Source organism: Malurus melanocephalus, unplaced genomic scaffold (assembly GCF_030028575.1).
Source record: "Malurus melanocephalus ecotype Western Australia unplaced genomic scaffold, MMel_1.1 scaffold_41, whole genome shotgun sequence".
Classification (NCBI taxonomy): Eukaryota; Metazoa; Chordata; class Aves; order Passeriformes; family Maluridae; genus Malurus; species Malurus melanocephalus.
In genome coordinates this window covers 143,418-168,389 of record NW_026623273.1, presented here as the reverse complement: position 1 = coordinate 168,389, position 24,972 = coordinate 143,418, and the positions used below count along the sequence as shown (strand labels likewise).

General features: G+C 41.8%; 1 protein-coding gene across 1 annotated transcript in view; it reads left to right on the top strand.

The window, feature by feature from the left end:
• Window positions 1-7,380: 7,380 nt before the first annotated feature.
• ADAMTS12 (ADAM metallopeptidase with thrombospondin type 1 motif 12) overlaps window positions 7,381-24,972 on the top strand; it is a 141,962-nt gene continuing 124,370 nt past the window's right edge. Inside the window, exons 1-2 of the mRNA XM_057364647.1 lie at window positions 7,381-7,712; window positions 12,239-12,600. Coding sequence (XP_057220630.1) covers window positions 7,583-7,712; window positions 12,239-12,600 — 492 coding nt within the window. The 5' untranslated portion in view covers window positions 7,381-7,582. The remainder of the gene's footprint in view (window positions 7,713-12,238; window positions 12,601-24,972) is intronic.

The window sequence follows — 24,972 nt, the reverse complement described above, 5'->3', positions numbered from 1 at the left end:
CTCCTGCTTTTGGGACGTGGGGACACGGTGTCTCTCCCTAATTTTAAAGCGAACGGCACAGACAAGGAAGGTATAAAGCGCGGCTATCAGGGCAGCGCTGGGGCGAAGGAAAGAGCAGCAGCAGCAGCAGCCGCTTCCCCGCCAGGGAGGGAGAGGGAGAGGGAATCCGCCCGCAGGGGGCCCCCCTGTCTTGCGCGGAGCTCGAAAATCGCTTCCTCACCAAGTTTGCAGCAGCAACAGAGAGCAACCGACGGGAGCAGGAACCGAAGCTTTCCTTCTTCTGCTCTGCTTTTAAATAAATCAAGATAACTGCGCATTTTGAAAACCAAATAGATTCTGAATAYACCTAAATAAAGCACTGTGAATCAGCCATCTGGGGGAGATTAACGGAACGTTTAACAACTATATTATTTTTCCATTGATTTATCTCAGTGAACTTCCTGCAAAGCCGTAGTCGTGTGTGCCATTTGTTATCAGCAGTCCACTCATTATTTTGATTTATACCTTGTAAAAGTATCAGCCAGATCATGGTATGGGTGTATGTGTTAATGGGGGAAAAGAATAATTGGGAAGTTTTATACATCATTCATATTCCTTATAATGAGGGTGCAAATGAGGGTTCTGGAGTTATTGGAATTAGCAATGCAAGGCCCTGGGAAGATTTTCTCTTCAGATTTTGCTATAAAAAAAACACAGCAAAAAATTTTATAGCACTTCCTATAAAAAATACCTTGGTACTAGAATGACCAAAAAAAAAAAAAGGAAAAAAAAAGAAAAAAAGAAACAAGAAAGACCCCTGACACTTTTTTTTCCTGTTGTGGTTTAGCCCCAGCCAGCAGCAAAGCCCCAGACAGCCACTCACTCAATCCCCCCGCCGCCAGTGGGATTGGGGATAGAATTGAAATGGGAAAAGCTGGAAAATTGTTATGACAAAGACAGTTTAACAGGAAAAGCCAAAGCCACACACACARGCAAAGCACAACAAGGAGTTAATTCACCACTTCCCGTGGGCAGGCAGGCGTTCAGGCACCTCCAGGGGAGCAGGGCCTATCACATCTAATTGTTAACTGGGAACACAAATGTCATCATGCCGAACTTCCCCTCTTCCCTTCACTTTCTATCCTGAGCACGATGCCATATGGTCTGGAAAATCCCTTTGGTCACTTGGGGTTACCTGTCCTGGCCATGTCTTCTTCAAATCTCCCAAGCACCCCCAGCTTCCCTGCCATTGTGGCAGTCAAAGAAACAGAAAAGGCCTTGGCRCTCTGTAAGCACAAGGAAACATCCTTGTGTTATCATCACTGTATCCAGCACAAATCCAAAATGTAACTCCATACCAGCTGCTTTGCAGAAAATTAACTTCAACTCAACCAAATCCAACACATTTTCACACTTTTTCCAAATCATGGATCTTTCTCCTAGGCTTCCATACCTCTTAAACACTGACTAGGGTTGCATTTGCATGGCATTTTCAATATAWGGCATTAAGTTGCACCTCTTAGCCTGCTGAATGGCAACAGTTTTTCAAATTCTCTCAACCAGGGGAAATCATCCTTGCAGTGAAATTTAACAACCCCATTAGTCCCATCAGTGCTGCACAGCCAACTGTAAAACAGTAGATGCAGAAAAGAAAGCCACCGGAACAACCAGCAATGGAACAACCACATAAATCAGCAATGTGAAAATGCTGAGTTTCAGTCAGACCTGCAAAGCTGCAGAGCTTCTGCAAGCAGTGCAGAGGATGAGGTGCCCCACAGCCCACAGCAGCAGTGGCTGCCTTAGCACTAGAGCCAGCATTTACCCAAAACCAGGGTTAGCAAAATATTTGGAATAAGCGAGTTCTTGTTCAATTTTCCCTCTCCACTAAGTTCTGCTACTATAAGCCTAAAAGGAAAAAATAATCTGTAATTGAGCCATGCAGAGACTGTAAGAGGTTCAGTTGGTAAAATATTAGTGAGATTGATAGCGCAGAAGTGGATTTTTTTCTACATTGAATTCTGACTTATTCTCATCACATTGCTAGATTCATACTAAGTTTTAAATATTTCACTRGGAAAATTGCAGCAAACACGTCTTGCATAGAATAATTTCTTCTACCATTTCTTCGGCTTGGCACATCTCATTGATATATTGCTGARACAGAACAGTAATAATGATTCAGGAAGGGGAAGAGAAGGGAAATAATGTCCATTTTGCTTTTTCTGTTAGCCACCCAAAGAAAACGACAGAACTGAGGTGCCTACCGGGAACACTACTAGTGGATTTTGAATTCAGGGCTGCAAATGTGAAATGCTTGTCCAATGCTTGTCCTTGATCATGTTTTGACCCCCAGAAAGATTCCTTTTGTCATTCTTCATCTCAGAGAAGTTTTAGAGGCCGGTAAGGGAACTTGTGACACCTTGATGAATAACAAAACAAGTATTTGCCACATAATTTACTTAACACACTGTCAGAACACTTCCAGCTGAAAAAATGTTTAAAAAGCCATCAGATACTTTCAAAAAGTATTGCAGAACTCATCAGATAGAGAACACAAGGGTTATTGTTCTGGAAGACATTGTCTTTGGTTTGTYTCTGTTCGCTCCACCCATGCTGCCAAAGCCCTGTTGCTAACGAGTAACTTTCGAGAGCCTTCTTTTTGTCCAAGCGTCACTGTAATCGGTGTTACTTACTCAGACTTTCTGAAAACTGTAATAAACCTGGCAGGCAGACAGGCTTCCATGATGTATTCTGGTGATAATGGGGAAAAAATGCCCAATTTGTGTATTTTGTTAATCTCAAACGGATCTGGCAGAGGCTTTTTCTGCATAAATATATATATATGACTAAGATAAAATATTCCACAGGGCTGAGATTGCTCATTTGCCTGGAGGCAGCATCAATCAGTACAGCAAACTTTAAAGAGCTTGCACCTGCTCAGACCACCAACAAAATTACCCATCAATTTTGACTATACRGCATCACAGGTGTTTCTCAAAAAGCTTTTTAAAAAATGCTACTTTTTTCAGATAAGTACWCCAAATAAACATTTGCTGAAAATGGTAATTTTCCTACAACTTACCCCAAAGAATTCCTATAATTTTTCACTCCCTTTACAGACYTCATACACAAAGAGAAGATTTATTATAATTACAACAGTGACTGAACCAGCTGTATGCTCCTCTGAAACATTTTGGCAAGCGAGATGGTGTTCTGTTTTCAATATGAAAGGCATTTTTTCTATCTTAAGGAAGCTTTAAAAAATATTGAATGTATCACTAAATGCAGAAACATGGGACTRTTTCTCAGGATATTTTTGTAGCAGTAAGAGATTTGAATTCTTTTTCTATTTGACAGAGTGAAGCAAAAAGTAGTATACTTTTACTAGAATAGTAAAGTTCTAGAACAGATTTCATTAAATAGATTTACTAGTATGTGTGACTTAAATGGGTTTTGTATTTTTTTTTAAAATGTTGCATTCTTGCAATTGAATTATGTCTTATGAATAATTCTTTATATAGCATGTTCTCTCAAATTCTGGGCCAGGTGAAGAAAACTAGAAAACAGAAAAGGAATATTTAATATTTGTTTAGTTTCTCTCTGGAACTGAAATGATCTTCCTTTGTCTTGTTATGAGCTCAGGGTGACAATCTCATCCTTTTGACTAAATTCAGATAGTACCTGTTAATGGTTACATTTTCAACTGGATTTTACAACGCTACTCCCAACATCCTGAGGGTGAACTTGGTGTGACTTGGTGTGTGTCCACCATGGGAAGATTTTCATGGCAATCTTTTTTTTTTTTAAAAGCACCATAGAAAATGTACACTTTCTACTTTGATTACAAAATCTCAGACAACACAATGGTCATACCATGATTCACGGACTATGGGCATACCCTCCAGAGAGTATTATTTAGACACAGAAATATGTTTTAATTTAAAAAAATAACCAAACAAACAAACCCCCAAAACCAGCCCAAAACCAAACAATCCCCTCAAAATCTTAATCACATTAATCATCCTCTTGTCATTTATTTTCTAGRCAGACCAGTGAGAACATATTTCTCTGAAACAAACTTTCATAAAAAGTTAATTCAAAGTGACCTGTTGCTTTTATTTGGTTAATATGGACAGCATGGCCAATGAGCTTTTAAATTCATATAGWCCAAGCATGAAATTATAATGATGTGAACTAGCTCTCCAGTTATAAATAACAATCCATGTTTGAAGACTGACCAGGAATCTGGATGTGAGCACACAAAAAAACTCCACGTCAAAGAATCACTGACTGCTTTAGAGTTTGCTTCATTCTGTTACTTGAATCTGCCCACAGACATACCAGAAGTGGAATGTCAGCAAATATACTTTTTTTTTTTGCAAGAGCAACATATAAAGTTCCAAAAATCTGTAAAGAGTATAATGAAATGGAAGCTGAGATACCCATCTGTGTCTCTGGTTCAATTACAATAGCTGTGTTAAGAGGCTGCATCTCTAATGAGAAACAGGGAGTAAGATTAAAGGAAATGTACTCACCAACTTCCATATCAAACTGTTGGAGAAATAATAAATCAAGAGAARCACAATAATTACCCAGCAAACCCCACAGAGTCCCWGGGATTCARACTCATTCTCTTTCAGTTCGTCTCCCTGCCAACAGTCACAGAATATCACAGAATAGTCTAAGCTGTTTAACATGGCTCCACATTTCGTGTGATCTACCTTCTTACCATTTCTAGTCCAAGCAAACTGTTGATCTGCCTGGATAGTCAACAATCAGGTCTRGACAGTGTTTCACCTTGGATATGACAGAAAGGGATGTATTATCCTCCAGAGGCATCTTCTCTTCCTGCTGACTGGAGCAGCAGACAAGCAAGTGTGTATTTTATAATTTTATATCTTTAAATTTTGGATAGAAGACTCATTCCTAGCAGAGCAAGGTTTCCGGACTGTTTTCAGGTGGCCTTTATTTTGTAGYAACTCCTCTCTGTCAAATCATAAAATTTGTGTTTTAGTTTCTCACTGCTCAACACCTCTGCTTTTCTGTCTCTCTGTAAACATTTTTACCAACATATAAACTGCAATACACACATTTCTTCTATGGCTGTCCTGGAAGTCTACGCAAATTAAAAAGAATCTAGATATTGTTTGTGGTTTGTCACTCCAGGCTTGATTGTGTCTCTCGATTGTGACCTTTCGATAAATGTATAGGCTTTTCGTGTGGAGCTGCAGTTACTGAACTGCAATAACTTTGCTGCCAAAAGAAAGCAGTTGATGTGGTGCTGTATTATTTTTAAAATCGAGGTTGAGTTAGCAAAAAGAAAAATCCACTTACTTTTAAAAGACTCCAAAACCTCAGGTTATGCCTCTCTGRAACAAGAAACCTCTGGGAAGATGCAGTGCTATAAATTCTATTCACTTAAAATAGCTGGCTCCAGTATGTACTCACAGCAGGAGAGTGCTTTCTGCTTGTGCCATTGCTGCACATTCTGACTGTGTGTGTGTCCTGTTTTCAGCTGGGACAGACGTAGTTTTCTCCTTAGTAGCTGGTACAGTGCTGTGTTTTGGACACTATGTCAGCTACAGCACAGCATCCCTGAAGCAGGAGCCCCACTGTCCCCAYGGGTATTTTCTGACACTACACCCAGTGAATCATTTCTTCTGTGTACGTGCTTCCTGGAAAAAAGCCCAGGGAGTTAGAGATGTTTCAGAACAGATTCCCACAGCTCTCTTTCTCCACTCTGTATGACTTCTGGATCTACAAATTTTTGCCATTAAAAAAAGTCAAGTCWAAACAAAATGCATTCCCACAAACGCTCTTGAGTTCCTGAAGCTTTTACTTCTTCATCACTTCCAGGGCTGGAGAGAATTATAGGCAACAGGAATTAWGCTTTCCTGCTGAGGAAGAAACCAAGATGGAATCCTGAATGAAATATTAGTTGCCTCACATCAGATTCACCTACCAGTGAACACCTACCTAAAGAGAGGACTGAAAATTGAAGCAAAAAAAGTAACCCTCACAGCTATTTTTCTGATAGCCTTTATTTTATAAACATACGTCCATGCCTTGAACTGTCATGCCTTCTTTCCAATGCTTCTAGCCTGTTCTACTCATTTTACAGTATTTTTCCTTTTTATTTCATTTAGCGTGGATACTCTTTCATTCACCATCTGAATTATTTTAAAATACTCATGTCAAATTGTGTGGCTTTATCTATGCAAAAATTGTCAAGTGTTTTTTGGATGTTAAATATTATATATCTAATATCAATTTCAGGTCACACTTAGGTTTAAATTAATTTTAGAGTAGTACTGATAAAGATCTAAGCAGGCTACAATACCCAATCCCACAAAACAGCCTAGTGCCCACTGTGTGACTACACTAAGAACCCTAATGGAAAGCACACCAGGAAACTGTGGCAGCCATTCATCTCAGCAAAACTGAGCAGAGAAATGAGCATAATTAAGCACAGATTGCCATGAAAGTGTACAAGRAGTCAATAATCTTTAAGAGGGAGGCTATCAAAGCAGATGAGGAACTCAACCACGGGACAGCACCAAAATGGGCACCCATCTGTGGAGTCTTGGCCTCACAGTAACCACAGCAGAGGCCATGTGAGGGGATCCTTGGCAGAGAGCACACTCTATGCACTTAAAAATGTAGATGCCAAGGCTATTTAGGAACTTTCCGTAAAAAGGGAGGACATTCGGAAGWAACCYCAATGTGCCAGCACATTGCTAAAASACTGAACKGCCTTGGCACSCTGAGGARYYATAAACTGCATGAGGAGAGGTTTAGGTTGGACATCAGGAAGAATTTCTTCACAAGGATGACTTTGGCATGGACTGTCCGGAGAGGTGGTGAAGTCATCACCTTCCCGGAGGTGTTTAATGAAACACCGGACRTGGCTCTTAGTACCGCGGTCTAGTCGGGATTTTGATGTTCAGTCAGAAGCTGGACTCGATGATCGCTGGGTTCCTTTCCAACCTAATTGACTCTGTGCTTCTGTGAGGCAGRCTGGAAACTGGGCTCTGGCTGCGGGGTCCCGAGGGGCCACGGGCTACGGGGCCTTCAGGCCGGGCAAAACCCGCGCCACCCCTTCCCACCACATCAGAAAGTGGTGGAAAACGCGTTAAACTCCCACATGAACCGACMGCTTTTGTCCAGCGGCTGGGGCACCTCTGCCAGGGCGTGTGCGGGGCTGCCAGGCGGCTCGCCCCGGCCCCTCAGGGAGACCACGGGCGTGGAACCGGGCAGGAGATGCTGCTGAGTTCGGGCAGCGCTGCCCGAGGGCTGCCGGGGCGATCGCCCCACTCTGGCCGCGCTGGAGGGCGGAGGGGGGGCGGCAGCCCCTGTTGGCGGCCTCTCCTCTCCTCAGGTCTCGTCCCTCCCCGCCGGCCCGGCCCGGTTCGTCCCGCCGCGTTAACCCCGGCGGCTCCGAGGCGGGGGCTCCGGGGAGCTGCTCCCTCCCCACAGCCCTCCTTCCTCCGCCGAAACCAGACACCGGCGCGGCCCCGCAGCCCTTGTGCGGAGCGGCGCCGGGAGCCGCCCGGCCATGCCGCGGCCCCGCTAGGCGCCCCGCTCGCCGCTCCCCGCCTGCACCATGCCATGTGTCCCGCGGAGCCGGGCGCCACCCGTGCTCTCCCTCTGCCTCCTGCTTCTCCACGCCCAAGCGCCCTGCCTGGCTAGGGCCCCGCCAGCCGGCAGCTCCCCGTTCCCCGACGGCGGGCAAGGTCAGTGGGGCGGGCGGGACGGGACGGGATGGGACGGGACGGGAGCGGCTCCGCGGCGCTGCTCGGGCGGGAGGAGCGGCCCAGCCCGGCCGGGTCGGGCCCCGCTGCTGCCCGGGCGCTCTCGCAGCGCTGCCGGGACACGGAGCTCCGCGCCCAGGGCRCAGCGCTCCGGCTGCGCCTTCCTGCGGCTCCGGGCAGTCATCGAGTTCGGCTGTGTGCGTGAAAGTATCGCTAAACGCTGCTTTTTGCTGATCTTCGTCGTTCGGAGGCAACTCTCTAAATGCCAGAATCGTTCTGTGCTACAAAACTGTCCTGATTATTTATTTATTTTTGATGGCTTCTGTACCAAAGCAGCAGGCGCTGCAGAAGGATTGGTGTTACCGGGATTTAACACCCGCTGTGAGTTTCTCACATTCAGTGAGGATGGTAAATTACAACTCAGACTTCATCCGCTGGATCTCTTTGAGGCTGTCYTCGCAGTTGGGTTAAATTTTCTCCCCCTTTTGCCGAGGGGAATGTAACTCAGGAATTTTTWTTTATTTTCGTTTTTGCCTGTTTAAGGAAAATCGGAGAAGTAGCTCCCAAGGGAGAAAAATTATGAGTAGCTGAGGCTCTGCCTGGTGGTAGAAGACCCAAAAGTTCATGAGGAAATTTTGCTTCCTGATGCAATCAACAGCTGTGGTGCTGTCAAGAGAGCTTAAACACTGAAGAGAAAATCTTCTGTACCCCTCAGAGATCATGGAAAGGAAAAGTGTTTAAATAAGGTGCCTGAAAAGTGAATTTTTCAATTACATTGAAGTTGGTTCCTGTTGAATTCACTGAAAGTGGATGCTCCCAAAAATTATATCCCTGTGGCTCTATGTGGGACAGAATAGGTACGGTTTAGCAGCTGTTTAATTATCAGGCATTTGAAAATGAAGGTAGAATTAATTCAACTTTCTAGCTGTGGAAAATAGTAATTTCCAAGAGTTTGCAAATAGCATTGAATAAAAGGGCAGYTCAAGATGTGGCTAATTTTTTTTTTGCAAAGGAACGTTTCCTGCAGTACCAAGTGTGGTATATCTGAAGTGTTCTGCTGCCTCCACATCCCTGARTGTGTAGATGGGACAGTTAAGGATGCCTTTGCTGGGTGTTGATGTCCTGCTCTCTGCCATGGGGCTTTGGAACYTCGTGTGTTTCCTGGGTAGGATGCTTCCTCACAAGATGAGCCACGCTGTTTCCTGTCCCAGGGAATGGTTTGAAAAGAAGCCAGAGGGTCTGAGGGGCAGATGTACATGAACTGCAAAGATGGAGATGAAACTATGGCRAATGATGATGTGTCACATTTTGAAGGAATTTTGTCAGGAAACATKTTCTGTGTCTAAAGTAAATTGTGGTTTTCCTGTCATGTGTGACAGATCATGTGTGTTTTTCTCTTTATCTTAGATTATTCACTTTGTGTACATCCATTCTTAATAAGGCAATTCTCTGCCATGTGTGGTGAATTTGAATCCACAGAGGAACAGAACAGACAGGAGTGGTTTTGAATATTATCAGATGTTTCCAATGATGCAGAATTGGGAAGGGCTGCAGGGAAGATTTCTCTGAGAACCTAAACAGTACTTGGGSTCCTCAAACAAGTATGAATGGCCTGAATGTTGCCTGTCCCGTGTGCCCAGAGGGCCTGAGCAGGCACTGTGCTTGCAGAGAAAAGTCCTGACTCTGATGCGTGCTGCTCGTTGTTGTGTTTCGGTCTTGTTCGCAGCACCAAGGCAACCCAGCATGCCCAGCCTGATGTTCTGGAAGGACAAAACATTCTCTGGGRTTCAAAGCCACCGTTCCTGGCCTGTGAATCCTGAGCAGTGTCCCCTTGACAGGCAGGACTTCCGTGGAGTGGAGAGTGTGCTGAGTGTCCAAGGGGGATGCCRTGACATGCCAGCGCCATGGCTTGTCAGTGGCACTTATTCCCTCCATTTATGTTTGCTGCTGCTAAGTTTTATGGGAATTTCTGCTGTTTTTATAGGAATTCATGTTACTCTAGGAAAATAGAGGCATTCAGCATTGAAGGATGCAGCTCTTAGTTATGAGCAGTCTGGGTTGCATGTATTTTGTTATTCTTTCCTRGAAGGGCAGAATGGTATCACCAAAACTGTATCTCCTATCTTTGTTTTGCACTCTTCCCCAGCTAGAAAGGTCAAGCATTCTCTTACATTTAGTGTGGAGCTCAGTAAATTGTTCTGTGATGGGTAGGACTGCCTTTGCTAACTTTTACCCAGTAGTCGAGACAAAACCAAACTGATAGTGATTACTTGCAGAAATATCGTTAGCCTCATCCTGTTAGACTTCTGTGTTGTAATCTTATTCCCTCTGGTCTTTTGAAAGCTTTTTAATAATTCATTTCTGCAGTTATATTACAGTGCATTATTATTGCAGCATAATTCCCTTCTCCAGTGACTAAACAAATATTTAACACTTGGGTGGAAGAAATGTGACTTCTCTGCTTTGATAATCCAGTGCTTCAGCATTATTTTCCATCTTACTGATGATGATGGTTTAATTTTCCTTAACTGCTAYACACTAATTGCTGTAGTGATGAAGTAGAAAACTTCCTTTAATAGTTTTAAGTCCAAAACCACAAGTCTTTGGTCTTGCATGGAGTTTACCAGTTAAGCCAGAACAAATTAAGTTCAAGTCATCAGGCAGAGGCAAATCACTCAGTGACAGYAAATGACTAAGTTTTCCTCCAGGCATTTAATTTGATTATTTAATGAGTTGTGCTGAAAACCATAGAAATAGGGGTCTGGTCTTGCAGCATTCTGTGTGCCTGTTTTTGCTAGGACAGTATGGGATGTGRGACTTCCCAGAAGTCTTGCAATTTAACATCTGCATATAAGCTGTATTTTGGGATGTTTCTTATCTCTTCTGCCTCCCCTTTTGTTTTGCTTCACTCTGGAGTGTGAGGAAGGGGGAATTTTGGTTTAGTCTTCAGCTGCTGCATTGTCAGGCATCTGGCACCTTTTGGGCTGTCTACAGACTGTGAAAACTGCAGGCATGAAGGTGTGGGCAGAGTTTCCAGTGTCTCAGTYCCTTTGTGTGGACAAGGGCAGATGYCTCTCAGAACTYGTGGCAGRCATCACCTTGTCAAAACCTGACACTGTCGACCTAAAACCCCACTGCTGTGGCTCATCCTACAAAAGCTCCAGGTCACTCTAGGCTGGTGGGAGGGCTTGTGYACAAAGAAATCTGTTGTGTGAGAGAATGAGCTTGCTTCTGAAGCAAAGATGCTGCTGAGACAAAGCCAGGTTTTTGACGTGGTTGTATATGTGCTGGGAAGCAGGGGCTTTGTGTGTTTTTGTTTTGCTTTCTTTTCAGTTGGAAGTGTTTCAGTGCATGTGTCTCAGGGGTCCACGGCCTGAGGAAATGCGAGCCGCCACGTCTTAAACTGCAGCTAATGAGGACAAATGAGATGTGTGCTTTCCTGGAGGGGATGAATGTAGACAGCTGTCTGTTCAGGCAGAATTTCTCCTCTGTGGCTTTGAGGTGCAGGCAGTGGAGGCAGAAGTGCCTCTGAAAGCATTGCCTAATCAGACCTAGTCTGGAAGAAGGCTAATTGCTGTGTTAAACAGCTTAATTAATGAATGAGGTGTAGTCACCTCATGTACAAGTGGCTGGGACCTCGGGAATGAAGAGCAACTCGAAGTAAATAATTGTGTTATCATAACTTCTTTTAAAATAAGTATGTTCAGACTGTCATTCCTTGGGTAGAATTCAAGTATGCCAACAGAAGATCTGGCCCTTAGGGTATGAATTCTTATGGAATGTGWTTTACATGGATTTGTGTTATTGGCATGGGGCTTTTGCATTTCACAGTGTACAGGTGGTGTTTCTTCTGTACCACAGCAGCGGACAACAGTGTTAATTATGCTCTCTTCCCCCACTAGATCCTGACAAGTGATAACATTTCCAGTRTTCCCCTCTTGGAACTCCCTATGCAAAAGTGCACAATTACTTCATCCCCTTCAAACCCTTGTTTGAAATACTGAATGCACAGCTGGAGCAGCTGCTAAAGCTGAGCTGCTCAGGTGCTGTTCCTACAAACAAGGCAACTGGTGTTCTTGTCACCTGTGTGTATTTGTCAGGCTTTGCTGTCTCCAGCTCAAGRTGGTCAGGTTTTTGGATGTATGAAGATGATCTCCTTGATCAGAGTGTCATGTGCTGGAGACCAAGGACAGGGAGGATTCACAGCCTGTGTGGGATTTCAAAGAAGTGTGTGTGTGTGACAGTGAGTCTTTTATGTGCATGGTGACAAAATGTTTGAAAAGAAGGATGTTTGGCTTCTAAACTGAGCATTGCAATGCAAGAATAGAAAGCCCAAAAAAGGAAAGTATTCCGTGGTAGTCTGTGCACTGCTTGCCTTTGTGTCAGTGGGATGTTTGGTGAACTGTACTCACTTTTGAATTCCCCTTTGAACTGGGTGAGATCTGAACAGACTAGCACTCACTCTAGTTCTGCTTCCCTTTTTTTTTTTTTTTCCCACTTTCTCTCAGAGCGATTTGTGAAGACATTGCCAGAATACCATGTGGTTCATCCAGCACGAGTAGATGCAAGCGGGCACTTCCTTTCTTTTAATCTGCACCATCACATCTCAAGCCCAAAGAAGAAGAGAGATCTCGGAAAAAGTGAAAATGTGCTGTATTACAAAATTCATCATGAGGAGAAGGATCTGTTTTTTAACTTGACTGTCCACATGGGATTTCTTTCCCACAACTATGTAGTAGAAAGGAGACGTGGCAACCACACCAATGCGAAGATTTTGACTGGCTCAGGAGTTCCTTGCCACTTCCTTGGCACGGCGTGGCAGCTGGGCTCCGGCAGTGGGACAGCAGCCATCAGCACTTGCAGTGGCCTGGTAAGTGGTGTGACCTTCCTGAGGTTCTGGGCTCTTTCTGSTGTCATTAGAGCTGAGCTGGTGTGAATATGTCTGCTAAGAAKTTCGATGAGCCAGTCWGATACCTTACTAAGTYGGAAAGAAGGTTTWATTCTATGGATGTTGTTTGGGTTTYTGGAAGAATTAGAAAGTCAAAAGGTGGTGCTGAGGCCCCCTAGCATTTACTTGTAGCTAGGAATTATTTTTTTTTTTTGGTGATCTAGACTGAAGGTTTCCGTCAGTCATACAGGTTGAAGCCATCCAAATAYCAAGTCATTGCTTTAATTTCATTAGTAGTTGGATTGTCTTTCCATTGTGTCTGGATTTGAACTTCTGTTCTTCATGAGCACTGAAACAGCTCTGTGAATGAAACCCGTGGATGGTAGGTTGGGAAAACTTGATGATTTCCTTATGAACTGCTCTGCAGCTTCAGATATAAATGATGGGTTAGTTGCAGCCTTAGCCAGAGCCTTGAATTCAAGCCTTAACCACTGCTAGGCATCTTTCATGTCAAACAGCACCTCTGAGGCTGGAGCTTGAAGTCAAACATTTATCAATATTTTGTGGTTCACACTGAGGCAAGAAGATGGAAATCTTACTTTTTTCCATGCTTTGTTTTTTTTTAATCACAGCTGCAGCTTAGGTTTCTGTTTGTGCTCGAGCATGAGGCTGAGTATGTCTTGTCAAGTAGGGGAAGAAGAAACAAACTGTGTGAGTGCGAAGGGATGCGGGGAGTTGTGTGAAATGGGACGTGTGATCTGTGAGAGGCAAAACGCAGAGGGTTTGTCAAGTGTGCAGCAGAGGTGATGATGGAATGTGTTCAGCGTGTGTGCTGTCACACCCTGATCCTGGAGTGATGAGTGATGCTGTTTGAAAGGGCCTGAAGCAGGGGCTTGATGCCTTTTGGCCGAGACATCCCGAAGCTGCAGCAGGCTGGGGACTGAAGTTTCGTTTTTGAGCCTGAACACCAGGATGGGTACCTGTCAAATGTAACCTTTCCCTGCCAGGCTGTCAGTGTCAAAGTGTCCCTCGCTGTTGAGCTGTGTGAAGCTTTCAGGAACTGTGGAAAGTGCATTTTCTGGCAGTGTGTGAGGAACAGCATGAAGACAGCTCTGGTGTGTGTGAAATGGGAAACATTGGAGTCCTTACAAAAGTGCTGATAACACTTTTGGCATGTTTCCWGGAGAAACAAACTATTGCTTGAGGCCAGAAGTTCCAGTCCCCCAGGCATGAAGATCAGGGATTTTCTAAATAACATTCCCAGTGGGGACCAGCTTATCAGAATTTCTCCAGAACATGTTTTGGTCATACAGGGTCAGTAAACAAAAGGAGATACGATGATACAAGTAGCTCCTTTGGTTGTCTTGTGCTTTACCAAAATGTCTCTGTTATTTTTCATTAGGATGAGAACTTGAAAATGGGGTGCTAGATCTTCACTATGCCTCTGGAAGTATTTAGTCTGCAACAGGGATTAAAAAACTCCAAAACTTAATTTGTATTTTAAATTCAGCTTGGTAATATCCTTTCAGGTTATCCTTTCATTTGTGTTACAAACTTTTTGACTTTTATTTTTACTTGAATGTTTTAAAACACTTGTATCAGAAAAATACTGTTGTGATTTTGTGTTCCTCTGCTGCCCCAAAATGAAACTTTGAAAATAAATAATCATAAATTAATTCAGGTTGAATTAATGAGCTTTGCCTCTGGGTAAAGAGGCAACCATGATGGTTTTGATGTGATGATTTTTGAAGTCCAGAGTTGCTGCTCTGGAGAGGTTGCAGTAAGAGTTGGGTGTGTACGTTGATTCCTCTGTGTGCCACATGCTGGGGAAAGCTTGCTTTTTCCCTGGAAGTTTTCCAGAAGATCCAATGTCATAAGAAAACATCTATTGATGAATAATTTTGCCAATATTTTTTTGTGAGAAAAGCAGTCTGGTTTTTGTAATGAAAACCTACCATTTCTGAAACTTTTTTTTTTTTTTGTTTGTGGTGGTGTCTACCTTTCTAAGCTGTAGTGTTATTTTCATCCTGTCCATCCCCAGTTTTTTGCTCTTCAGCATTAAGCCTATTTCTGTCTTCTTTTTCTTTCTGGGATGAGTTGTGTTTTTCTATTGAAAAAAGTTTTTTTTTCTGTTTATTCTTGTGAAGGAGGTCAGAGGAATGAAGGACAACAGAGAGTAAATAAACACAGTGGAATTAGAGAAACTTACTTTAGATACTAAACCTATGACATGAGGAGAAATTGATAGCTTGTTTATTGTAGTAAAACTGTGCTGATGTGCTTAAGCCTCATAACCCAAGCGCTGGTGAAAACCAGTGCCTTGCCTTTCAAACACTTGGAACAGGATTTCAGGGACATTATGAAATGAAAATCTGCTGCAGTTTTTTTGTTGAGGCATTTTTTAAAATCAGCTCGATGAAGCAGCAGTTTACCATGGTAATGAGTGATAGGAAACTCTGGGATCCCTAAACTTCTACTTTTTGGCATTTTTACTCATGGGAGCTGGTAAAAAAATAATACTGCAAAATGATGATTTGATTAAATAAATATGTTTTATGGAACATCCCTTTTGTTGTCATTTTTAGTGTTGGCTGCATTATTATTTTGTAAYTTTGTCCAAGTGAATTGCTTAAGAATGTGTCCATCTTTTTCACCCCCATTTTGCAAATGGTGGCATGAATTGGAGCAAAATAAAATCCTAAAGATGCCTGTAGTAGGGGAATCCTGGCTTTAGTCCTTTTTCTGGACTGAATTCTCATTTAAAGTCTGTTTTGTTTCTTTTTGACAGTTTCATAACTTCCAGGACTACAGTGGTGTCTAAAGACCAAAGAAAGATGTGTGGTGTAGGTTTGTATTTTGTCATAAAAATCACACACTCAACTGAAAACGTGGAAAATCTAGAAATGGATTTTCATCTCCCTTTCATTTTCACACTTTGAAATGTATTCTTACTTCCCTTGGCATTACACACGCATTGCTGATGTATTTTTTATGTCCAAGAGCAGTCTGCAAGGGAAATAACAGGTATAGGTGTGAGATATAAGAATGGGTGGCACAGTCATTGTGGGACATATTCTTTAAAAAAAAAAAAAGTAACTCTACACAAAAACCCAAAAAAGTGTCTCTATGTTTAGAAATATTCATGGGAAAAAAAGCATTCATAAAGGGATGCTGGTCAGAGTTGGACAAGAGGGTACAGAGGATAAATTAGCAGAGATATGGAGGAAATAAGTTGTAATTTCCAAATCCATTATTTTCTTACACTYTGTGAAATCTTAGTTTCCCTTTCCTGCTAAATAGATCATGACTTTTTTAACAGGTTGAAGAACATAATGCTGTAAACGCTGTCTCTTCCTCTCTGGGTCAGTTGTTCAGTAAAATCTTTTTCACTTCTGAGCCTCTCTGAGTAATGCATGAGACTRTGTTAACATGGGAGGAGTGGGACAGACCTCGCTGTTTATTTTGGGTCACATTTGGAGGAGGGAACCCTGGAGAGGAATTCACAGCTAGAACACAAGAAACATCAAACTGTRGCACTTGGAAGGAGAGCAGACACGAAATCACTTAGATACAGGAACATTTCCAAGATGAAGTCAAGGCGGAAAACAAATTCATTTTTGTATCTTTGAAAATAATGTTTGGATTGGCTGTCTTGGCAGGCTATTTAGGGCACTCTTCTAATAATGCCTTGAGTTTTCCCAGTGCCTTTCTGTAGAAGGCTGCAATGAACTTTTCCAGTGTTAATGCTTTAATTGTCAGTTGTGTGCTAGTCCTGGGAATCCCTTGTGTTGGAGGGTGGTGTCAGCTTGTCCTCTCAGTGGGGCTGGGAGGGAGCAGAGCCCAGTGAAGTTGAATGAACACTCTAGGTTTATATGCCCCGAGTCCTACAGAGCTGGGAAGAGAGTTCCCCTGTGATAGTCTCTCCTCTTCATTAGGAACAAGGCCCTCTTTTATCCATCAGTAACACAGACATTTGTTTATAGTATTTTTAGTTGACAGRGCATCATTAAGGCTTTGTTTCCTTGACACTTGTTTACAGTGTAGAGCTGTCAATCAGCAGTTACTTGGGGTGATGTGTTTATCTTCAAAGGCAGTCAAGCACTGGCATGGAAAAGGCAGGAGTGAGAGGACATTAGTATGGAAACTGAGCATGATCTGGGTTCCTGTACCTGGRAAGCTCCTGGCCAGATCTGTGGGCAGATCCTGCTTTGGCTGTSTCCAGCTCAGAGGGTTGCCTCTCTCCTGGTGGGCATCAGCGCTTTTGAGAAGTGCTGGGTGTCTTTGAAAAGATTTTTGAGAGGTTTTCCCCCGCCTCGGTTCTTCCCTCTGTGCTGAACCKCAGCCAGGGCAGCTCTTTGAGGATCTTCAATTGGTGGCTGTGTGACTGTTCGTGTGGCAGCTGTMGGAGATGCTCTGGGTGGGACCTCTCTGGGCACATCTGTGTCTGTCCTGACACTGTGACAAGTTTGTCACCAAAATGGAATGGTGACTGAATTCTACTTGAATGTAACTGTTCTCTTTTCTGCAGGAAATCAGCATTGTATGAAGTCTAAGAATGAGCTTTGTACTCATGCAGTTAATATTCTTAATTTGGTCTCCTCAGTGTAGCATAAAATCTACCAGCAGCATTTTACCTTTTGCATCAGTTTTGGGGAATTCAGCTCATCTCTGTTCTCCTGCTGCATGCCAATAAGCTTTTCCTAGTTTGTGGATGTGAGATGTTTTTTTCATGTTGATCCAGATGTTTTTGTCTTCTGATCTGTCCTATGTTGGGCAATTCTGTGCAGGTATTATAACAGTATTTTAGTGATAGTGGGCCCTCTGACAGTGATCTAAAACTGCTGTTTAGAYTTTCCTCTCCTGTGGATACAGGAAACATGCTTCAACATGTTGGACTTCTTGGTGTTTTCCATAGATGAAGTTTAAGAATAAAAGAATCTTTAGAACAGTTCTRTATTTGTTCTAAAGTAATGGAAGAATAAAATGTCTTTCTAAGCTTATAACACATATCTTCATCTGCTGCTGTATCTCCCAGCGTGTGAGGTTGTTTGATTTCTGATCATTTGTTTGTTAATCTGTTGTTAAAAGTGGTTACCAGAATCTGGCAAAGCTAAAGTACTATACTGTCCACTCCTGCAGCCCAGAAAAATAACTGTGCCTTTCTGTTCCCTTGTGGTATCCCTGCAGCTACCAGAATTGTTTTTCTCTTCAAATGAAAGTGTCTTTTTATTGTTAAAAGTTGCAAAATAATGTGTCAGTGAGAAAGTTAAGGAAAGGGGACATTTTCCTCACTTGTGACCACCTGAAACTGGATTCAGCATCGATCCCTGACCTGTGACTGGACACCCCCAGAACACAATTAGGCACATGTGCTGTTATTTTAAGAGTTGAGTTGGAATGTATTCCTGTAGTGCTTCCTCAAATACATGAATTCCATTCTGCGAACAAGGCTTCTGGGAGACAAAACCATAAGTTCTTCAGGGCTATCTTCCTTTTTGCTCATCTCTCCTTCCTTCCTGTGGACAGTCTCTTGCTTCCTTCTTTGTCATTCCCCTGAGGAATGGCTCTGGGTGGGTCCTGCTTGTGTTTGGAGCTGTGTCAGGGGGCCCTGTGTGACAGCAGTGCTTTCTTCCTTCGGTGTCAGTGACATCTCCACCGTGGCCTGTTTTGGTTTGTCTGGCTGGGGATAATCTGATGGAACCAGAAGGTAGGAATAAGGTGTTTGGAGAATGGCAGGGATGAAGTCAAGCTGCCAGCCTTTTCCTTGGAAATGGGAATTGCTCCTTGGCTGGAGACCGTGGAGCTTCCACAGTCTGAGTGTTGCACTTTGTCTTGTTCTGGCAATTGTAAAGAAGGAAAGACCTGCCGAGTAACTTGGTTGTGTAGCTGCTGTACATCTCTCCTCACATACAGTAATATGGAATATACTGCAAATAGAAAAATGTACACTGAAAATGAATGCAGTTTTTGCTATGCATCTGTTCTTTGTCTTGGTTTGCCTTTTTTCTCCATAACAGTAATAAATATCTAGATTCTCCATGACTGACCGGTGTTATTGATTGCGTTCTGCAGTTGTGTTGCGCRGCTTTGTTTTTGTTTTTGAAGATGAATGAAAGACAGGCTGTGGGGTGGTGTGTGGGGCTTTTTTTCCCCCATCCCCCAACAGATTCATCATTCAAACTTTCATCAAACTTTTGCTGCAGTCCTTTAACTTCCATCCCTTTTCTTTGTGTTTGAACTTTTAACTACCCATCTGCCAGCTCCCTTCCCCCAGCCCTTTGTCTGCARAAATACTCTAATTGACAGGTCAAACAGATCTCATCAGTGATCTCAATAGATGAGAATCTGGCTGTGTCTAGATTCTCTGTGGCTCCTGCTTTTGGCCTTGTCACCTTTAACCAATATGAAGTTGTTAGACCAGAAGCTGGGTATGACTGGAGCTTTTATAATGTAGTGGTTACATTTCACTGGAAGAGTCATTGGTGGAGTAGGTTAAAATAAGAATTAGTCTTTATGAACAGATTTAGATGGAGTACCCAGATTTAGATGCTCCTTTAAGATAGTTAATTTTTTTTTAGAATATGAAAGAGTGACTCTTTTTATGTAGTTTTAAGGAATTTTAATATTTTGTCTAAATAAGCATCTGCATATTTCCTCATTATTTAGGAATAATGTTAGTGTGCAGAGCTGTCAATCATATTTCCAGTTTCCATGAGTCTTTGTAATCAATCTGTCACAATTTCATTGCTTTGGCATTTTTTAATAAAAAGTTTATGTTTAGTGAAGGAAAACTGTGAGACTGGGACTTTAAGTTCAGTATGCAGAAATAAAAAATCTGCATGACATCTATTTTGTTTTGACTCTTAATAACGTAAGGTTTGTAAAATGGTCTGCTCTTTATTTCTTCTAGTATCTTCTAGTTTTTTTGGAAGTTTTTGGCTCTTCCACTGAAAGAGAAGGGGACTTATCAAAGCCATTAAGTTCTTTAAAATTTTGCAGGTAACGGTGGGAACTTTTGATCAGTGAAATGATGGAGGTGCACGTTCAGGTTGGCCAGTGGCTCAGCACAGCTGAAAGTTGTTACTGAACCAAGTGCAAGTGCTACCCATGTCCYTGCTGGTGGTGAGGAGTGCTGGGAGTTCAGGGAGGATTGGAGGAAATTGCTTTAGCTGGGAAAATGGAGTACATATGAGAAGCAAACCTGTGGGGAACGAGGTTTTGATAGTTCTGCTGTTCACAGATTCTTTTTGTTTCTTTAATCCATTTTCATGATGCTGGAAGGAATGGGCCAGCTTCGGAAATAAATAGAATTGTTTGCACTAGTTGCCATATTAATAACATGCTGTACCTGMTGCCCATCACAGCTCCAGCTTGGCATGTAATCATTAATAATGAGCATAAGAGAGGGGAGGAACTGAAGCTTTCCTACATACCCGGCCAGCGATGCCAACAATGTGACATTAACAGGGACAGATCTTGCTAATTGCATGCCTGATTTTCAAGCTCTTCAAAGAAGATAAAATCTCCAAGAAAAGGCAATCTTGCTTTGGTTCTGAGCAGAGAGATGCTAGCAGGGCGCTCGGTGATGAACAGTAGTGGGTGATACAAACAACAAACCCAAATCCCTCTGCTGATTGCAGTTGGGGGATGGATGGGCCGTGGTACTTAAACMGCAGCTGTGTGAGCCTGGCTGCCGATATCAGCTGAAAAACAGCATTCTGAAGATCAAGCTGTGCCTCTCCAGTTTCCTTTGTCAGAGAGGAGCAGCTGCAGTCTGAGCAGTGTCAGCATCAGAATTTGGTGACATTTACACGTGCATCACACACACACACAAATCTGTGCACATACACRAGCTCTGTCACTGCAGATCATCGCACTGCAGCTGAAACTCTTGGGCTCAGATCTGTTTGGTCTGCTGATAAAGCTTCTGTCCTGTTGTATATATTGATTGTTACCAAGCTGTGGCCAAAAAATCATTGTTTGTTTTTTCCCCCTCACAAAAAAGCTGGTGCTTAAAAATAGACTTAACCAATCCATTCGTAAATTGCCATAGAATTTWAAGTATTTAGTGATCTAGTCTGGGATGTTTAAGTGCTTTGTGCACACACTGGCTCCAGGTGTGCTTTGGACAAGAACATACCTTTGGAAAAGCATTAAAAATGAGTCAGTAGTCATGAAAAATATGGTGATGTTGGTTAAACAGTGACTGTGTTTGAACACGCTCATTTTGGCAAGCAGCAAATCCCTAATAAACTGCCTGTTGAAGCATGGAAAGCCTAAAGAGCAGATTTAAATTTGTTCTGGTTRGAACTCATAGTAAAGGCTCATGCACACACAGCTTTTGGTTTGAAGAGTACTGTTTTTGAATTTCACTCTTTCCCCTGTCCCCTTTTTAAATGTRTATATTTGAAACAAAGGCAATTCTAAATGATCAGCCAAACTTGAATATTTGCTAATTTGTGTACAGTGWTAATTCTGTTTCCTTATTCAGAATAGTCATGAACCAAATCTGGTCAAAATCATAGAAATGGAGACTATGTGTAGGGTGAGTGTCTGTTTCATCCAGCATTCTTTATCCAGCAATCACTAAGTAAATATTTATGCTCCAGCTCCTATGAGTAAGAACATGGCAATAGGACATCTCCTCTTTGTTCATCCTTGCCTTGTTTTCAACTCAGATCTAATTTTTGGAAGAAAATCTGTTGATTAATTAGTATTTTCACATATTTTCTGGGCATCCCCTGACTCAGTGTTGTGAAATATGAATCTTATTAATTTTAACACTTAAAAATGGATTTAGATGTATTTTCATTTGTTTTTCACTAGTTTTTTATCAGTTTTACTTGACACTTCATGAGGTTGGTGTCTTGGAGGACACAGTGAACAGTCAAACACTGAGCAAAGCATTTTGAGATTATTTACTCAGTGGCAATAGTGTATTCCCAATTGTTTGTTTGTTTCTTGGTAATTCCAAAGACTTGAGAGCTTTGTTGCACAGCYTTTGAGATTAGTTTATTCCATAGTTCTGATTTTCTTTTCCCCTCATGAAAACAGCAGCTCAGGTTCTTTCTGCACASTGGCAGGTGGGTCAGAGTCCATACGTTGTCTTTCCCGTTCACTGTGCAATGCTTTATCAATTTTCATTAATCTGTTAATTACATTTTTTTTTCTTTCTTCAGTCTCAGGCATTTTCTGGCATTCATTGGTTGTCCTTTGTCCTTACTCTCTTGGAAAGCTTATCAGAATTTCCTAATATCCTGTGTAACAGATTGTAAACTAATTTTTAATCCAGATGTAAAGACAAGGAAATTGGTTGAAGGAGGAAGGCCATAGCAGAGAAGCTTCAGTGTTGATAAAAACACCGGAAAAAAAACCTGAGTTGCTTTTTCAAATGAATGAATATAAAATTGAATTGCCAACTGTGAGATATAATGTATCATTTCAAGTCAGACAGGACAATGAGATACCTTGAATGGCAGGGAAGTAAATGGATTAAATTAGCAAGTGGTAGGGAAGTGCTCCAGCAAAGTGATGACAAAGCAGCCATTAACTCAGGATATCCCTAAATGGAAGGTTTCCAGAACACAGGGAGTGATTGTGTCCTTTTGTCTTCGTGCTGTTCTTGCAGCCTTTCCTTAAGAACCTGCCCCTGTCTGCTGATGAACRCTGCTGAGTTGAAAGGCTCTTTATCTTAATCCAGCTGGCCATTGCTGTGTTCTTATATTCACCAACCTGGAGTATTTTTGCCACATCTGTTCTTCAATATAGGTGCCTGCTCTTGGAAGTTGTATGTGGAGTGGGAAGCAAGAATTGGTTGTTGTTGCTGCCAGGAGGTATAAGTAATTATTTTTAAAATAGGTTCTTTCTGGCTTTATTTTCCATATGGAGTCTGGAAGTCCTTTGTGGATCTTTGTGCTCAAAGAGCCTCAGTAGATCTTAATGTTCATTAAAGTGTTTGAACTGCATTGCCTGCATATTTTACARCAAGATGTTGTCTTTTTCTGATAACTTATAATCAAAAGGAGAAACTGTATTTCCTCTCTGAACAGATTTTTACTTCATGTCGTTTCAGAGTGGCTCAGTACTTGCTGAGATTTTTTGATGTATCTTTATATTATCTAGTTAAACTACAGCGGGTGGCAGATGCTTGTCAAAAAACAACAGGTGTGTTATAATCCTTTTTCATTGAAATGCACAGCACAAGCTACTGCTTCTTCTTGGAAGTAGGACCCCAATCCTAGGTGTCAGAAAAAAAGGGATAAATTAAAAAAGTACAGGTTTCTTCTTACACRGAGAACTGCATGTTTCTTATTTTATTGCTAGCTAAGCCACAGAGACAACATGCCACTTGTTTATCCAATTAAGTGTTCTCTTTCAAATCAGGAAACAGATTTCCCTTGGCTTTGGAAAAGAGATCAAAAGTCTGAGAGTAGTAGCAGTTCAGGAGCGGAATGCCAAGGAGAGTTATGAAGCTAAATGACCAGTAGTGCACCTGTGAAAGCAATCCAAATCTGAGGAGGAATGAAACTGGAGAGCAAAATTAGCTACAACAAACCACAAAGTGCCTGCAGTGGTAATCTCTGTCTTTCAGGAAAAGTGGTAACTGTCTATTCAAAGAATACAATATATTAAATATTAATGCTTTAGTAAGATAAATTAGAAATAATGAAGTTTAAATTAATTAAATGTCATGCCAAATCATCAGCTACAGTTACTTACCCAGGTGAGGTTTTAGGCTATTAAGTTTGTTGTGCAGCAGTTGAATTGCTTTGGTCATTAGAAAGGAGTATTATCTCCAACCCAGTTGTGGGGTTTTTTAGGGCCTTTTTTCTTGTGATTTGGACACGTCATCTTCTGGGAAGGGAGTGGAGCAGCTTTTGGCATAGTCTCTTCATGTTGTGGCTGTGATTGTTGCTTTATATGGTACTATTTCTAGTTAAGTTGATTATGATAACACTTCTCAAGAAATGTGTTCTGTAAAGGACCGAATGACAATTAGATATTTTAAAATATAAACAAGCCAAGTTTGTTTATGTCAGGCTTCTTTATGGAGATTGAAGCTAGCTAAAATGAGTTGCATTTTTTTCATCCTTTGACAAATGTTCTGTGTTTCCCCATTACTAAGAACTTCTGTTCTTTGAACTCTCAAGTCCTATCTAATACTGGAATTGAAAGCCATTATTCATCCAGACAGTCCAGAGTGAATATTCAAGATGTGGAACACAGAAATGAAAGAAATGTACAAAGTCTGTAAGTGGATAAATGTTGTGCAAATTAGAAGCCAAATCAGAAAAACRCATTAGGCATAATAGCGTAGGTTCTCACAGTGAATGGATTTCTGTGAAGTGTAGGAATTCATGAATTTTCTGTTCCACTCTTAGCCCTCAGACAGGCTGTTTCTATGTACAAGTCAGGAGATCAGACTGATCTAAATTAAAAATAAAACCAAAAAATTCAAAGCAGAAATCATCCACTAACACACCCCCCCAAACCCCTCCAAAATTCCAACCCCCCAAACCCTTAAACTTAAACCAGTGTTCCTAGGGYCTTTCTTCCTTCCTTTTTTAACCTAATTACAAGACAAAATCTCATCAGGAGTTTAACCCAAACACAGCAGTAGAATGATCTGTTTATCTGTGTTAGATCTGCAGCAATGCAGATGTAGAGATTGGAGCAGTATTCCTCACCGTCATTTGTCATTCCACTGTGGAATTAAATCAGGTCACTAATTCATGCTTGCATGATACATGTGCCATTTTACCACTGTGACATTTCTGGAACTGCTTTTTATCCTTTCTTCCCACCTGGCTGCATCCCTCTAAATGGGCTAATKATACATGTAGGGCAAGATGAGTATTTTATTTGTGTGTAGCATTTACTCTTCTGTATTTGGGMTGTATTAAGAGTGCTGATAGCTCTGTGTTTCAGAGCACTGTGTTACCTGGGGTTGCACATTGCAGTTCCGTGGTTTATTGGGAGAAAAAATACTGCTCATGTAGTCCCTTAAGTATCTGTTCTGCAGCTGCTTGTATTTAAAATTTTCACTGATGCTCATGAGACAAGAATCAGTAATGTGTATTGAACTTTGCTCAGGATGCAAATCTAGAAAGTATCATTGGTATGGGGAAAGATTGGGATATTGCATAATTAAACCAGGAAATGGTAGACTTGAAGTTGCAGAGGGGAAAAGTCAAGTGTGGAGTCTAGAGTCACAGACTTAGCAAATAATAGAAATTTCTACTTTAAAAGCTCATCTGTTGGAAGTGTGAAGCTAAGGCTTGAATATATTTGCTTTATACTTTGTGTGGGTCTTTTGTAGTTTGTTGGTAGAAGGATGTTACCTTGAGAAAAAAA